General features: G+C 30.1%; 2 protein-coding genes across 4 annotated transcripts in view; one reads left to right on the top strand and one right to left on the bottom strand.

Moving 5' to 3' along the window:
* Positions 1 to 4,456, top strand: part of LOC106471649 (oxysterol-binding protein-related protein 2-like) — a 26,053-nt gene extending 21,597 nt beyond the window's left edge. The window contains exons 7-10 of the mRNA XM_013932264.2: positions 1,698 to 1,814; positions 2,620 to 2,743; positions 3,010 to 3,097; positions 3,856 to 4,456. Of these exons, the coding sequence (XP_013787718.1) occupies positions 1,698 to 1,814; positions 2,620 to 2,743; positions 3,010 to 3,097; positions 3,856 to 3,958 (432 nt within the window). The 3' untranslated portion in view covers positions 3,959 to 4,456. The remainder of the gene's footprint in view (positions 1 to 1,697; positions 1,815 to 2,619; positions 2,744 to 3,009; positions 3,098 to 3,855) is intronic.
* The window catches only part of LOC106471648 (tRNA-splicing endonuclease subunit Sen2-like), a 17,688-nt gene continuing 4,426 nt past the window's right edge, over positions 4,328 to 17,589 (bottom strand). For all 3 annotated transcript variants that reach the window (XM_013932263.2, XM_022400264.1, XM_022400265.1), the window contains exons 3-9: positions 16,829 to 16,923; positions 10,797 to 11,058; positions 9,944 to 10,000; positions 7,457 to 7,595; positions 5,808 to 5,971; positions 4,757 to 4,846; positions 4,328 to 4,651 (exon numbers count right to left, since the gene is read on the bottom strand). In XM_013932263.2, coding sequence (XP_013787717.1) covers positions 4,586 to 4,651; positions 4,757 to 4,846; positions 5,808 to 5,971; positions 7,457 to 7,595; positions 9,944 to 10,000; positions 10,797 to 11,058; positions 16,829 to 16,923 — 873 coding nt within the window. In that variant the 3' untranslated portion in view covers positions 4,328 to 4,585. The remainder of the gene's footprint in view (positions 4,652 to 4,756; positions 4,847 to 5,807; positions 5,972 to 7,456; positions 7,596 to 9,943; positions 10,001 to 10,796; positions 11,059 to 16,828; positions 16,924 to 17,589) is intronic.

The following is a 17,589-nucleotide window of genomic DNA, read 5'->3' as shown; positions in this document are numbered from 1 at the left end:
TACTACACACACACACACACACACACACACACACACACACACACACACACACAGCCTAGTTTAGTGTTCACTGATTGAGTAGTGACTATTCCATTACACACACACCTAGTTACTGTTCACCAACTGAGTGGTTACCATTCTATTACAAACACACCTAGTTACTCTTTAATGATCGAATGGTGACTGTCCATTAGAACCATATCTAGTTACTGTGAAAATCAAAAGCAGTGTTAGGAATAAAATGGACAGAGTCAAGGAGTACACTGAATCAGAGTCTATTATGCTTTTATAAGAAATGCACTACAAGTAACAACTTTAAATAAATTAAAAAGATAGTGTGATTATTAAAACTCTTCTGTAGTGTGAACTTTACAAATACTAGCAACAATTCCACTCAATGGGTGGCTGTTTTTGCTAGTAATTACTATTCTTAGTATTCACTCATACCTCATTGAAAAAAACTTTAGAAAAAGTAAACATTTTCTAAAAAAGGATTTTTCTGGGAAGTACTGCATGGAAAAAAGTTTTTGTATTGTGCTGATATAAACTGTAATGTTTTTATATATTAAAAGTGATACTTGTTATTGAAAAAATAGCAGTTTATTTTAAATAATCCATTTTTAGTACTATATTTACAAATTACATCAATAAAGATATAATCAAACCCTCACTTACAGTCCTAGTGAAAGTTGTGTTCTTGTTGTGAGGAGAGTACATTTATTTAAAATTGTGTTTTGTTGAAAAAAGAAATGGTTGTTGCACATACTGTAGTTTGAAATTTGTTTATGGATTTTTGTTTTTGGTGCCATTCAGTAGATGGCATAACATTGTATTTATTATTTTAGTCACATAGATAGATACATACATATATACATTATACATCTGTTATAGTAAGATTTAAGTGACAAGTCTCCTCTACTAGTTCTTTATTTGATTCTAAGAAAAAACATATAATTTGGCCATTCAAAATTAGCTAAGTAGTTGTAATCAAAAGAAAGCAAGTACCCAGAAGATGATTGATAACTGACACTCCTACTTTCTAATATACACCTCGTACAGCATTAGTCCAAAAGCTATGCTAAGGAAGAGAGTGAAATATTAATAAGTAAAAGAAAGTCGCATGAATACAGTCGACTTACAATTATTTGTGGGTGGATTATCCATACAGAATATATATAAAAAAAAAAAGCACTTAACATGTTTTGCAGTAAAAGTGTCCCAAAAAATGGAGATTTCTGAATTTTCCGTGTTTTTCAATTATTTGTGTATCCTCCCTCCATAATTGAGAGGTGACTTTATTATACTCAATAAGGATTTATCGTGTACTTTTTTATATTTCATGAGATAGGTTTGTGTGCATCAGGGTATAGAATGTCACTTGCATGTTAAAAATTAGATGTATTGGTATTAAATGTGCACAAGTTTCTAGTACTACAGAAAATAATTGACTTTGTTTTAATAGATTTAGCTATCAACTATTCTAGAACATTTACATATGAATTCAAATTAATATATGCTCATTGAGAGAGAACATTGCTTATTATTATTTATTTATAAAATGTTATTTTAATTTTAATGTATCATAAGTTAACGTGTTTAGAATGAATGATTTACTATGAAGTAAGTGTACAGTGTTTTTACTATGCAAGCAAGTTAATCTGTTATAACTATGGCTAAGTGTTTGTTTTTAACTACAGGGTAATACTCATTCCACCAATTCAGAAAATTCCAAGTGTGAGACTTCAAGTTTCTTGGACATCCCTAATTCAGTTCTCTTGTGGCAGGCAGAGCCAAGACCTAGTAATTCTGTAGAGGTAAGTTATAATTCTGTTCTATTGTGGCCAAGATCTACCAGTTGTAACTCTGTAATTAGATATCTGACACAATTATTCAGCAGCATTAAACAACTTTATTCAATTATAGTACAAAGAGTGAAGTATACTTCCTTCACAACATTAGAGATCATCACCATCTTCAAAAGATTGATGTAGCCTTTATAAGCATGTGCATCTGGTACAAAATTATGGAACTCACAGTCATAGTACTGAGTATAATGTAACATTTAGTAAGTTTTAATATGAATAATCATTTGAAAATTTGTGTGTTAATGACTTTTACACCATAAACAAAATAGACAATTGGATTTCCATAAAAGTACTTTAATGAGTGGCTAATTCAAAACTCAGCCACGGTTTCTACAGTTTCTTACATCTTCAAAAGTAGGTTTTTAGTTATCTTTGTGTTAAAAAAAATTGTGTTGTTGCCCGGGCAAAGCTATAGTTGTAATTAATTAAAAGATGAAAAATTAGCACGTTGAAAAAAAAAACACTTTTGTCCATAACACTCTTATTTTGTACATTTTGTGCTCTTGGGTTGTTGGACAGTTTTTCTTCCTGTTGATACATGTTTTATGAGTTTATTCTTTAAGAAATAGGATAAGTAGCAAATAGATATTCTATGTTGCCATAAGTTGACAGGTATATTGATAATGCATATACTTTTAACTTTAATGGAATATTTTCTACACTTTAATAATGTTGTATGGAAGATATTTAATACAGGAAGGTAACAATAAGAAATGACTTTCACCATATTAGCTTATTCAATTTCTGTTTCCAGTATTACCACTTTTCACTTTTCACAATGTCTCTGAACGCATTAGTAGAAGACATGAGAAATACTGTGGCACCAACAGATTCTCGATTGCGACCAGACATAAGATACCTTGAGCAAGGTCTTCTTGGTGAGTTACTGTTTGAGCATTAAATACATTATAGTTCATGAAAATGTAGTGAGCATGGTGATTTTAGTACTGAAATTCATTAGATATCACAAACTTGATAATTTTATATCAGAAATATTGAACATGATGAATGACTGTTAGAGTAGACTACTCTTCAGTGGTGACATTGATGATTGAATGTTTGTCAGAGATTTTGCCAGACTTATTTGCTAACATACTTATATTTGAGCTGGCAGTAATCAACTATATATTACCTAATTTTAAAGATATGGCAAGTTCTGAGAAGAAAAGACTTGAGGAAAAACAGCGAGAACTTAGAAAAAGAAAAACTGTGTGGGACAACTGGTTACAAAGGTAAATATTAATCTTTGGGTGCCATCATCCATTTGTAAGGCTGAGTGTTACTGATGTAAATTAAAAACTTGGATAAGTAAACTAACTTCCCATCATTGTAAAATAAATGGAACTGCCGAATGTTTAGCCATTTGTGTCATGACACTGATACTCAAAAGTTACCAGATTACAAAGTATTTTGATATTGATGGGTAGGAAACAAAGCAATCTATGCTTGAAATATTTACAATTTACAGCTCATTTGTTAACAAGATATATTAGGATAAAATGTGGCTGTTAAACTTCCTTTTTTACATAGGTATAAAATACACCAAAGAACATACCTTCTATATGTACTTTTGTAATAGTCGTCTTAGTTTTTCTGGCAACCTACGAGAACAACTGCTTACCCCAGGCCAGGTCACACTTTAGTCTTAATTGCAACCATGATATCAAACTATTGTAATTTTAAAGTGTACTAATATTACGGGTAGATAGATATGTAACAAGTTTATCTGAAAAAACTGATTATTCTATTAAGATATGTATTTCAATCCCTCGAAAGTATTACTCGTGTAAAAGTCGACTCCCAAATTTCATTATTTTCAATAAATCAGTAATTGTTTATAAAGTCTTAAATGAAATGCATTAAGCAAAATATTTTTTACTTGATAATATTTCAAATATATAGAAAAGTATAGCACATGCACAGGTAGGTTCATTCTAAGAGATTGAAGTAGTTTTTAATGAATTTATAAATGCATGTTTTTTACCTTTAGGTGGTTCAGACAAGATGAAAATCCATATACCAAAATGCCTGACTGGATTTTCACGAATGAATACTGGAAGAAAAATTTTTCCCGATGTCCAGATATATTTTAATTTATATCTACCAATCACATCAGCTGGTCAGAAGTTTATATTGTGAATCACTAATGAGATCAGCTTGATATAATACCTGATACCGATTTGCTTTAGTGCAACACAGTTATTGCTTGTTTTCTTGTTAACAGTAAGCCTTATTATTGTTTGTGGTGGACTGATTGTTTTCCTTGTGTCTCAAAATTAATTAACACTGTTTTACAGTCAGAATTATTTTAAAAGTACAGCATGTCACTAGAAGCTTTTGCCTTTTCTTTAACTCCCTCTCCCTAAAAGTTTCATAGTTAATTTAATCCATTATGCCAGTATATTGAAAATTGTTTCAATTAAAATAAATTTGAAAGTATAATGTACAAATTTCAGTAGATATATATTGAAAATAAAAACTTTATATACAAATGTACATACAGATATACATTTTAATATTAACTTTGTTGGGCATGGTGGAGGATGTAAGTTTAGGCTTTGTAATTAAATAAAAGTTATTAGAAAACATTGTCTGGAAGAGTTTATACATCAGTCTTCCATTCTTATACATACACAACTTCATGGTTTAATAGTTGGTTCCCTCTAGTACTGCCAGTTGTATGGTAGCACAATATCCACAGATACAAAGAATTCTTTGCCTTACAGTTCACCCTGTTCTTCACTTTCTCTTTCTTTAGATGATACCCACCTCTTCATTAGAATTTCCTGACAAAAACAGTTGAATTAATATTGAAAGGCAAACTCTGTACCAGGTTAAAGACTTTTAATAACATAAGTAGCAAGTAAAGATGAAAATAAATGTATAATTACCTGAACTTGAAATTGTGATATACAGTTTGGTGACTGAAGGTCTTCATCCTTTATACCGTTGGGCTGAATCACGTGACAATATAGTATTTCCTAAGACATACGTGCTGTATTACAAATTTCATCTCGTGATACTTACATAAGTAAACATTTAGGACAGCTATAATCAGAAAACTTCACAAATTCATTCCTTAAAAATACCCATTTAGGTGTCTGTACAAAGGTCTTCAAACAGAAGACCATATTACTCTGATACTACACCTAAATACTAGGTGACTTACATAGCATCGGAAAGTACAATGTATAATTTGAGAACTATTTTTTGACACAACTGCATTTGAATTTTTGTTCCTAACCCTATAAAGTCCGTTGGCATAATAACTATGGGATATTTTAAAGTAATTATTTATAACACATTCACCTTAAAGGCAGTTTTCACACACACACTTCAGTAGACCAGTTTGTTAAAAGAACTGGTGCAACAAAATATCAACTAAAAGCATTGATAATTTTTATGTATCTGTTCAAAAAAGATGACATTGTCACAATCTCTAACTTCACACGAAATAGCATTGTAACTGTAATAAAATAAACAAGAAGGGAAACTCATTAATGTAGTCTTTGTGGTATATAAATAATAGAAAACCTTTAGTAACCTACAAAACAGATCCCCCTTTAAATTCAGTAAAAAAATTTTACAGCTTTACACAAGAAATGAAGGGAGCTCTTGGGAAATCGATTATGAAGAAGAAAATAATTATAGATGTCTAATGCTTTCAAGAACTCTAAAATCTAACTTCCAAAATATGTAAGCAAAAAAACTTGTGCAAAGTTTACAGATTTCCAGCTTTGTTCTGTACACTAACAAATTGTAGCTGTGCAGATAGAAAATTTAATGATTTACACAGCGGACAAACAGTTTCAATTTGTTTAAAATTATGTTAATAAAACTTACATGAACAGAAAATTTCAAATCTCAATATTTAGGTTGTAATTTTTTTTAAACAGTCATTTTACTCCTGGAAAAGGTTAAGAATGGACATGTTTTGCTTACCTTTGCAACTTGTAAGGTAACTCTATTGAGTGCAGCTAAAGATGCCCATGTAGAGTGTCTGTCTTTTCCCTTATCACTGTCCTCCCTCAAGATTCCTTCCTTCACTACTACCACAAGCACGGAGTAAGATGCATGATAAAAAGGTGGCCCATCTTTGTACAGCACTAAGAAACCAAGAGAACAAAACAGAATTATTTTTAAAATTTGTAATGTAACCAGTAAACATGTTGATAAATACATTTCACCACAATAAGGATTTTGCACAATTAAAAAAATTGTTTTAAATTTTTATATTTGCATTATATCGATACACAAAGATATTCCCATATTATTCAGAAGGTTGACTACATTTTATTAAAATGGTCTTGAATATGCAAGTCATATAACAACTGCAGTTCATAAAAAGTTGTATTTTTTCCTCATATCCGAATTGTTTCTAAAATCTGTGCTAAAGGATTATCCCCCTAGAGTTGCTATTTAAAGCACTTTTTTTTAACAACTCACTATTGCAGATACATACCATTTCAACTGTAACTTTATATCAAAAATGATGTTTGACATTTTGTAGGTAATGTGTTGTCACTTAAAATTTATCAGTTTTGTGAAGGGTATGTAACAGACCATTCTGATGCAAAATATTTAGATCCAGAATTTAGAATTATTAAGATTTGGGATATCCCTTATATTTAATGGCTTTGGAAAACAAAACAATATGGATCAATGAGGATAACCAGGACCATCCAAAAACAGACCTGCAACTAGGTATACCCCAACAGTGGTAAGCAAAGTGCAGCATCTTATAACAAGTAAGAATCCACATGCCTCAGGTAATGGTACACAGTGTAATCAAGAAGGATCTCCATTTCTGAAAGTGACACGACATGTATACACAAGTTGCTTTCCCAACATACTAAACACAGTGCCTATGGATTTCTGTACAATCAGACTTTTGAAACAAGCATTGCAAAACTCTTATCCTCTGACACTAGACAAATTATTGAAAATAGCTTGGAGAGATAGGTGTGATTTGGACATGACAACCTTATGACTTTTTGGAATGGAAACTACACTTCAGTGCTATTGTTAAGATGCACAGTCGTGAAATAGAGCATAACTATGGACATGGTAAGGCTTCAAATAACATCTCACCATTACTATCTTGATAAGATTTCTTGGTATGTTTTACAATAAGCACAATTTTAGTTTTCTAAGATAGATTTAGTCAAAATATATTTTGAATAATTATGAGTAATTTAATACTGAAACCATTGCATCTCAACATCTTTTGATTAATATGACATATACCTTGAAATACTATAATCTCTTCATTTTTCACTCAATCTTTACAAAAGTTCTTTTACTTTTGGAAGAATGTAATATTTTTAGAGAGCAAAATTACAGTATTTAGTCATACTTTTTATTTGTGAATGATTTTAAATCACAACTGGATGTAATATACAAAAATACTTCACTATCATACATTTCAGATTCAGTTTTTGTACTTAAAAATCTACATTAATGAACTTTTCAAGTATCTCTTTTCTTAATATTTTTTTCCCACAAATAAAAGGAATATAAATAATCCAAACTAGCATTATATAGGTGTGTTAACGATACATTTTACTCTTTTTGAAAAGGAATATACTTACAAAAGTCTGCTCCATATTTAAGACCTGTTTTAACAATCCATCCTTTACTGCGAAAATAATGGTAGGCTGTATAAAAAGCTGGAAAATTTTTATGAGAAAGCTCACAGAATCTTCTCCACATTGTCAGAATGTCAAGAATCTATAAAGATGAAAAAAAAAGAATGAATGTACTACTAATAATAATGATTTCAAATAGCTGTGACCAAAAGAACAGTATTTACAAAACTTGTTTTATTTATAAATTATCAGATCTTAGTAGATTACTATAATTCAAAAGAATGATAATCAAGATAAACACCTTGACAAGATGAGTTTTACAATAACAAATAAATTTACAGCAAATGTTAACTTTTTAATTTTAAGTTAGAAAACCTAATAAATGTTACAATCACAATAAAGAGAGATAAGGGTTTAAAGTTAAGCTACATTTCTAGGAAGATGAACGTTATTATTAAAATATTCCAACAGATGGAAATATGGTGCAGCCTAAAAATCAGAACCAAACAGTAGTAATAATGCCAAATCTTACATGATTTAACACTCAAGTTGTCTCTCTAAATGGGGATACACCAAAGTAGAGCTAAGCAACTTAATCAATATAACTGTTTACCTATGAGCAGCGATAATACTTCAAATTAAATTGATTGTACTGAAAATAATCAAGTAATTAAAATTAGGGTTTCTTATTTTTTGACTATTCCAACTATACAAGTAAGGAAATATTGCCATTGAATTTGCTGCCCTGTATCTGTTATGGTGAAGCTAATAAGGCAATATCCCCTTGTAAGAAAATTTTAACTGCTCACTAGAAAGAATTTGGCTAGCAGGACCCACCACCAAAGCACCTAAATGTTTCCTCTTTTGTTGTTGTTTTGAACTGGTGACCAGAAGGAAGTCAATTTTCTAGCAGCACCCACCATCAATTGTTTTTGTTTTTTGTATGTACTATGGTTAGAAGAACACTGCACTAATTGATTAATGGGGCTGTTGATTAATCAATTAGTAAATACCACAAATTCGTCCAGTTCTGTAAATTAATAATAAATAACTGAGTATGACAGTGAGGAGTCTTGGCAAACAAATAAATTCTTCAAACAGATGAAAGATTTACATACATGAACAATGAAAACCTAGGCCTACCTTTTTGTTATTATATTTTAACTACAGTTTTTAAACCAAAATAAAAAAATATATATAAACTTACTATTAATAACTTAAAATAAAAACACAAATACATAAAAGCATAAATACTGATCTTGTATCTTCAAAGAGAGTTCTGTTCCAAAGTAAGAATTACTTTTTTTTTTCTTAAAATTTTATAAACTCCCTCTGTAACATATAATGTGGTTCTAAATCTATAATATTAAATTGGCATAATAAAAAGATTCTCGTAATAATACGAGAATAATAATACACTTATTATGGTGTTTATTAACAGGTAATGTGCAATTATTTGAATTTTTTTATATGAGATTTATGTAAAGGTAAATTTACTGTTTCTTCCACTTATATTTGTTTATAACATTTAAGTGAATCGCAACTGGAACTAGAGTTTATGAAAAATATTTTCTCCCAAAAAGGTCCTATAGTATATTTACTGTATACAATATAACCTTTCCTACAAATACAACAGTTTGATTTAGTACAAGGAAAGATACCTTCGTCAGATTTCTTTGCTTTATTTTTCTGATTTAAGACAGTTATAAATTTTTCAATTGTTATCTGGATAATATGCTTTATTTTTAAGTGTAATATTTAAAGTTTTGTTAAAAACTTTCTCCAGCTATCTTTGGATATCAATAATTTTAATTTGAACTCAAGAAAAATAGGTAATTATGATTTAAGTTTTCAAAATCAAAGAATCTGTTACACAATAAAACCAATCATATAGAAATCTTTTCCAGTTTTCATTTGAATAGTTAATGTAGCTATCTTCAGAAATAACTTAATAAACTATTGAACATTTCAATTTCAAAATATTCCATTTGTTTATGCCACTTTTGTTCTCATTGGTGTTTCAGAGATTTGTTAATAAATATATCGTACATCATATATTACTACTCTGCTATTCGTATTCTGAAATCTTTAGATTTACATCTGGCTGGGTTGTTTATTCTTTCGTTGTTATATTACTGAACAACTTCCTTTCCATAATTAGCTGCAGACAGTAAACATGTAGTTAGGTTCAAGATATTATAGGTTCAAGCACCTGAACCGGACCCTCTAATAATTTAAGTGTGTTCACCTGTTGCTGCACAGCAGATTCTTACCTACATCAGTGTAATGTAAAATTGAAGAGACAGAATATTATAAACTCCTTTTGAATGCTAATATGCAGCACTCATGACTTTAAGTTTTTGACATTTATTCTTATTGCTTTATATTTTGTTCTTGTATATGTTTGGATTACGTTTTAAGATATATATATATCTATACACTTTCTTATAACCATCAGTTGTGAAAACACTCATAAAAAAATAATTTTACCTTTCCTTTTTCATCTGCCACGAGCAGACATCCCAAACCATAGGATAAAAAGAAAGCCTGTAATGAAAACATTACGACCATTAGATGCTGTGACTTGAATACTTTTTTCTTTACTATATCATTACTGCACATATCATATCATATGCTTTACTACTTTTTGCTTTTTTATATCATTATTGCACATATTATTGTGTGTATATTGCATTGTAGGCTTTAAGCACAGTGGATTTTAAGCATACAAAGAGAATTATGTATTGCATGTGAAACATAAATCATGCAGAATCATGATTTGTTAATTTTGACACAAAACATAAGCAGACTGACTGTTACTTGTTCACTTTCATAGCAAGTGAGCCAAACACAGACATAAGATTGTATTACTCATTAATAGTTATTAAAAGAGAACTAGTTTTGTAGCTTTCAGGTTTCTTAAATAGAAAAATGGAATGGAACATTAAAAAAAGTCTTCAAGCTCTACTGGGCTGGTTAGTGCACCACCCTTGGTTAGTTTCTGAAATTAATTAATTGCAGTATAAGTGCTTAGAAAATGTGTGGTATTGATATTAAAATATTAGTTATTTTAAACTCTTTTTATCTGTTGTGTCAAAAAACTATAATTACAAAGACACATTGTATTCTATTTTCATAGTTTATACTTTAATGACTGGTGTTAACATAAGTCCTGATGAACATATTAATTCAATCTTAACCATAACTAGTACATTTCCCATTATGAAATGTACAATCCAGTTAGATTATGACATCATATGTGTTATATTTATCAATAAATTAACTATATGTAACATCTATAGTCTTTTGTTTTGTGAAGTTCTGTTAAATCCTCAAAACTAACCTCTTCAAAAGTGAGTTGCAAACATTCTTTGACTGGAAGTGGATCTTCTGCTTTCTGTAAGTTTGGATCAGCTTCTGAGGACCCTGGTTCATTGGGTTCTCTCACTAATACGTATGTATTTTCAGACTGATTCATCTCAACGTCATCCTCTTCTTCGTCTTCCTCCGTTAATTGTATTACCTTAACACCTTCTTTACTTGATTCTTTAGTTACTACAGAAAGTCTTAGATGTTCTTTAGCCTGGTCCAGGTGCCTTTTGTATCTACATATTAATTGTTAAGTATGAAAACATACAAGCTCATATTATGTAAATAAAAAAAACACATATAACTAAATAAACTTAGTAATCATTCTTTATTTCATATATTAAAATAAAATTCAAATACATGATAATATTAGACATACTTAAAAAAAAGTTAACTTTCATCTACATATAGCCACAAATGAACTGTAATTGGAACTTTCTACAGGTTAAACTACTACAATGTGTTTTATCTCAGAGGACTGTGCCATTACAAGGAACATTTTTACTTAATGTGTTCCAGTTGAACAAATATGTCTGGGATGTAAACAATCAATTTCTTGTGACATTATATTGTTGGGCAAGTCCCTTTGGATTATTTAGTAAAAATGATGTTAGATCCATCTAAGAAACAAATTAATTTAATTCTTCTTTAACATCTACTCCAGCCACTTTCACCTATAGGCCTAATTTCAAATAGATTCTTGAGATCATTGTGAACTTAGGTATTCTCGGACTACTTTTATGAGGTTACACCATGTATCTTCTCCCAAATATCTCAATTAAAAGATAATTTACATCAATATAAACACTAAAGTACCTTCCCTCTCAAGACCCTGGAAAATTATCTAAGTTTTGTTTTTCAGAAAACTTTTAATTTTTATAAATAATCTTTAGGATTTTATGCAATACCTTAGTTTAAAAATTTATATTACTGTAGTTGAAATAGACAAGTTGTTAATGAATAAAGAACAGAAAAGCTTTTCAAGATTCTTCACTTAAAAGTAATTTATTGTTAGATATAAGCTACATCAAATGTTTTCTTCAGTTTTAATTACAATTTCCTTTTTGTTACACTGTAATTAGCTAACAGGATTGAAACAGTGAAATAATTTTGATGAGTACATATACTATTTGGCAGTTATTTTTTAAAAGGTGCTCTTATTTAGAGAAATCTCAATTTGGTTTAGCCTTTGTTTTCATTCAGGCCTAATACTCTGTTCTTGAAATGGGGTTTCAGTTTGTTATAGGATTAGCACTTAGACCTAGCATGGGTAAATGAAATCAGTGGAAAGTTGTAGATTAATTCACATGTTCCTTACAGATTTTTGGAAGCTTCACACATTAGGATGGATGTATATTAACTGTGAAATAAGACTGATAACACAAAAACGAGGTGTGTTAAGAAGGGTCTAGAAAATGAGTAATCCCAGTATTAGTTAGAATATTCAAGAAAAAATTTAAGTTTATTCAAAATAACTACACAACCATATCATAATATAGGCAATTTGATAAGTAATGAAATCCAACTGAAAAATAAATGTAAACAAAGAACAACTCTGTAAATGATCTTCCAAACACAAAACTTGTTACCTCTATTATTCAAATTAACATTTACAACCTCTTCATTCCACCATTTAAACATAATACTCATAAGTACATTACCCATTTTCTAATGATTTAGAATACTTAAGTCACCTCTAATTCTTCTACATTTCAAAATTTCAAGCCTCTACATAATTCATGTTTCACCTTAGGTATCATGATACTAATTTGTCTCTGCATTTCCAACATGTTGATGTGATATCTTTTTCAGGGTAATAAAGGACTTGTTGGTCCACATAGGTGGCCCCATTCACTAAACTACATTTTAAAATAAAAACACTCAAAGCGAGCCCTTATCATTCGAATATATATAAAGCCTTCCCTTAAGCTCCCTTACATTTACTGCATCCACCACATCTGAAGGCAACCCATTCCAAAGGCCAATCACCCTGTTAGACAAATAATTGAAGATGATTCCTACTCTACTAAAATTTGTTTTTGTGTCTCCTAGTCCTACCATTCTCATCATTAACTTACAAAAAAGATGATGCATCAACACTATCAATTACCTTAACAATCATAAACACCTCAATCTGATCCCATTGAATTCTTCTTTTTAAAGAGAAAAAAAATTTCATATATCTTAACCTCTTCCTACCATTCTCATCATTAAGTTAGAAAAAAAGATGATGCATCAACACTATCAATTACTTTAACAATCTTAAACACCTCAATCTGATCTCCTTTAATTCTTTTTAAAGAGAAAACAATTTCATATATCTTAACCTCTTCTAATATTACAACCTATCTATCCCAAGTATCATCCTAGTAGCCCTCTTCTGAATCCTTTCCAATAATTCAATGTCCTTCCTAAAGTACAGAGCCTAAATACTGAAAAGAATATTACAGTTGTGTATTAACCAGTGCCCTATACAATAAAATTATAACCTCTTTAGACTTATATTCAATATTTCTGTAGATATAACATAAAATCCTACTTTCCCTGTCGCTAGCAACCGCATACTGCTCATATGGCTTAAAAAGAGCAATCAACCAACATCTTTTTCTTGTATAACATTGTTAAGGTTAGTCCCATCAAAATTACACTCATAATTCAAATTATGATATCCTACATCCACTACTTTGCATTTATTACAATTAAAACTAATCTGCTATTTATTCACCCAAATAATCCAGATCATTTGTAAAGCAACAGCATCCTCCTCACAAGCAGCAACACCTGAAACCTTAATATCATCATCAAATTTAAGTAATTTATTAACTATTTCTTCACTTATTTTCCAAATTTCTTCAGTTTGACTTCTACCTAATCAAACAACTGGATCACAGAAACAACTGAAAAGTTGGTAATTCCCTTAGTGAATAGGTCATGTTTAATAAAGAACTCCAAATAAGGCCACTCCATAATCAACTCTTACACCGCACAAGGTTACACCAATTTCCATAATTATTCTTAAATTAAACCTTTGTAGAAATACTTTCAAAACTACACTTTCATAAGCACTGCTGTGAATTTACGTATTTACAAGTAATAAAAAACATTTTGTAAAAGTAAAATGATGTAGATATGGCGGTGCCAAAAAAGAATATAGGGATGATACAGCTATACATAGATCATCCGTACATGACTTTCAATATTAAAATTTAATATTACATTGTAAAATGCACGAGCACAAAATTGTTATGAGGTCGGTCAATTTGACCAATCTCTTAGCGAGAGTCTGTAATAATCAAGACATGTTTTGACTCAACTTGGTTTTCCTTGTATGTAAGTCTTAGGCTCTTAGTTATACTACATTGATGCCTATCCTGACATGATCATGATATTATGATAAACAAACCATATATCAACAGTCAAAAATATAGGGTGCCCCCAAAAAATTTACCCACATTTTGAATGCTCATATTACTATAGTAAATGAACCAACAAGCCAGCATAACATCTTTATTAATATTTCATACAACAAATTAACTGTACATACACAGCTACATTATTTGAGATGCTCAAACTGGGCTCCACCAGCATTCAAACAATTGTGACATCTAGGAAGGAGTGCTTGACATGCTGTTATACAATTTTCAACTCTGATTCAATGAAAAGCATTTGTGAACTGTTTCTTTAATTCGTCAATGGTTTTGGGTTTATTTTTAGACATCCTCCAATATTATCTGAAATCAAAACAAGAGCAATCAGAGAGAGATTGCATACCCTCACCCCACTACTCCTTTTCGAGAGTGCATGCATTTATATTGGATAATGTAAAATTTCACCTTTAAAAACCCAGAAAATCCTTCTAAGATCCAGACAGATCAATGATCTGGATCATTTTTTGTAATGTAATGAGGAGTCTCAACCTTAATGTGCTGATGAAATTTGGTACAAGTCCGATTACACTTTACAGAGTTATTAACCCCAAATAGTGAAATGCCTTATTTCCTCATTATAAAAAATGCTTCAGAGTGATCCAGAATCTCGATCCAGACCAAATTTGGGGAGAACAGTCCCATACTGACTTCCCATCTTGTGTAAACATTTCATGTATGTTAGTCTATTAGTTTCATATACGCATACAGAAACACACACACGGACCAGATTGCAATACCCTCGCAGGGCAAAGGTAATAAAACTTTTAGAATCAATATACAGAAGTTAAATAACTTAAAGGATGGGTACATGTTTCGGAGCCAACCTGTATATAACTTCCAACTGCAGTAATATTAAATTTTAATACTCAAAGTCATGTAGGGATGATCTATGTATAGCTGGATCATCCCTGTCTTCTTGTTTCCATTCTATTTGGCACTGCCATCCCTACATCATTTTACGTTTACAAAATGTTTTTTATTAGTCATGTAAAAAGTTACTGAAAGTTAGTGTTTTCTATGAACATGTGGAATAAAATTTAATATTATATGTACTGATTTTTTTATCTACTTCTTCACTTCATACATAATATAGGGGTAGGCTCCCTAAAAACACTGATTGTATAGTGTACAAAGAATTGAGTATTCTACATGTTACAGTCATCTAATGTTCATCTATTATTGGTTGGTAATTCCTGTTTCACCCTGTACTTAAGCTTTTTAAAGGAACACTTGTTTCTCTTAAAAAAAACTAACTTCAAGGGGTAATGATAACATTGTTAATGCTAAAATTATGATGTTTTTAAACTACTGCTAGTTATTACGACTAAGCAATGACATTTTGACTAGTCAGCTTCTGAATTTTCCGTAAAGTCAGTGTCTTATGATGAGATTATCACATTTACTGGAAAGAAACATGAGGAATAGTGTGAAATGACTGAACATCAGACTGAAGAGACAATTGAGAATGGAGCAGCAATACTCTAAGTCACAAGATGAACCAAGAACAATCAAAAGATAGCTTGTTAAATAATTTGTGTTTATTCACAACTTAATACCAATTGTGAGTATTGTTGATTAAAGTGACATAAAGTGGTTAGCTTGTAAAGTAATAATTTAATTACTATTGTATTTAATTAAGTTTTAAACATTAATAGAGTAAATGTTTCATTACTTTTGTAAAGTTCTTTGTAATCTATCACAATATGAATCAATACCAAGTGTTTAATTGTCAACATTTCAATAATAAAACTTTTAACAGTTTTGTTAGATACTCCAATAATTATTTTTGTTTGAAATATACTTTCAAAATATATAAGAAAACAGTCTTCAAACTTTCACGGTAACAATCAAGATTATGAACTAATGCCATGGGTAATATTTATTTTAATTAGCTGTAATTTTGATCCAAAGCTTCATCTTCCTATTTAGATTAGCAACTCATTTTGTTTTTGTCACTCATACTACTTTGCAATTTTTAATAAGCATCCCTAAACTGCTTACATTGGTCTTATGAGCTTTACAACTTAAAGCTTTGTAACTACATTATTCTGGTTATTAAAAACATCTAAAAATAACATTTTCTCTAGAACATTCTCTGAAAAATTAGCAGAAAAGAAATATTCTCATAATCTCATGAAATTCTTCAGCCAGAATAAAGATATAATTACCTAGTTTCAAGTTATCTAAAATTTACATTTCTAATACTGTACCTGCTTTTATTAACAACATAATTAGTGTAATCTGCTTGTATATAACCTTGTTAAAAGTTGAATAGTCATGTAGAAAATGCTAAGATACATAAGCATCTTTTTTTTTATCTTACAGGAAATTCTATACATTTTATCACTTTTCTCATAAGTCTAGCAATCTTCTAATAAACAACCCCCCTCCCTTTAAAAAAATAAAATTCCTAGTTTGCAGAAGCCCTTTTAGCCTTCTAATGAAACATCTGGATAATCCTTAATTAAGTAAGACTAAGCAATTATAATTCCATCTAACATGCATAAGTCAACTAGTTTTATAAAAAAAGCTTTTACAATGACAATGCTATTTTTTCCAGCTTAAAAAACACACTTACCTAGCTTTACTTAAAACAGGAAGGCCATCTACTATTTCTTGGTTTCTCTGAAAGTTGGGAATATTTTTGGAGAGACTTCCTTTTCCAAAAAATCCCTGCATATTATAAAAGAAACAAAAAAAAACGTTATGGTACAAAAAAAGGTAATATTTGTGTGTGTGTGTACATAACATGCTTGGTTACTGAACAAAAACATTTCTACATGAATAAACAGCAGAAACTGAAAATAAACTGGCAAGCAAAAGGCGGGTGTACCTTGAAGTAAATGGAGCTACTTAAAAGTAATAATACTGACATCCTTCCAACTTCAAGAACCCCATGTTCTTTTTAAAGGTGTACCTTTTGAAAGCCTAGGTTATCAGGTATCTTGGATTGTTTTTTATTTATTTTAATGATTCTGTGTGCTTTTCTAAGTAATATATATATATATATCAATTAAATTTCTTTATATATTGAACTATAATGTACCACTGTAATGTTTTCTTGCTTTGTCAGTAGATTATGTGTATAAAAATAAATAAATATTTCAATATTTATTACACCTTTAAATAAAGACAGATTATTTCACAATTTATTATTATTCCGAGATGTACTTGACTATAAATGATTCTTCTGTTAGAACTACTACAAGTTTCACATTGTATTACATTCAAACATACAATATGGAGTCTAGGTTTTTGGGTTGGAAGTGGTTTTTTGTCTAGGACTGAGCCATTGTTTTTGGTGTTTAATACTCGCATAGAGAATCCAATTTTCATCAC

Source organism: Limulus polyphemus, unplaced genomic scaffold (assembly GCF_000517525.1).
Source record: "Limulus polyphemus unplaced genomic scaffold, Limulus_polyphemus-2.1.2 Scaffold4759, whole genome shotgun sequence".
NCBI lineage: Eukaryota > Metazoa > Arthropoda > Merostomata > Xiphosura > Limulidae > Limulus > Limulus polyphemus.
Note: the sequence above shows the minus strand (reverse complement) of the source record. Positions and strands in the feature narration are given on the sequence as shown.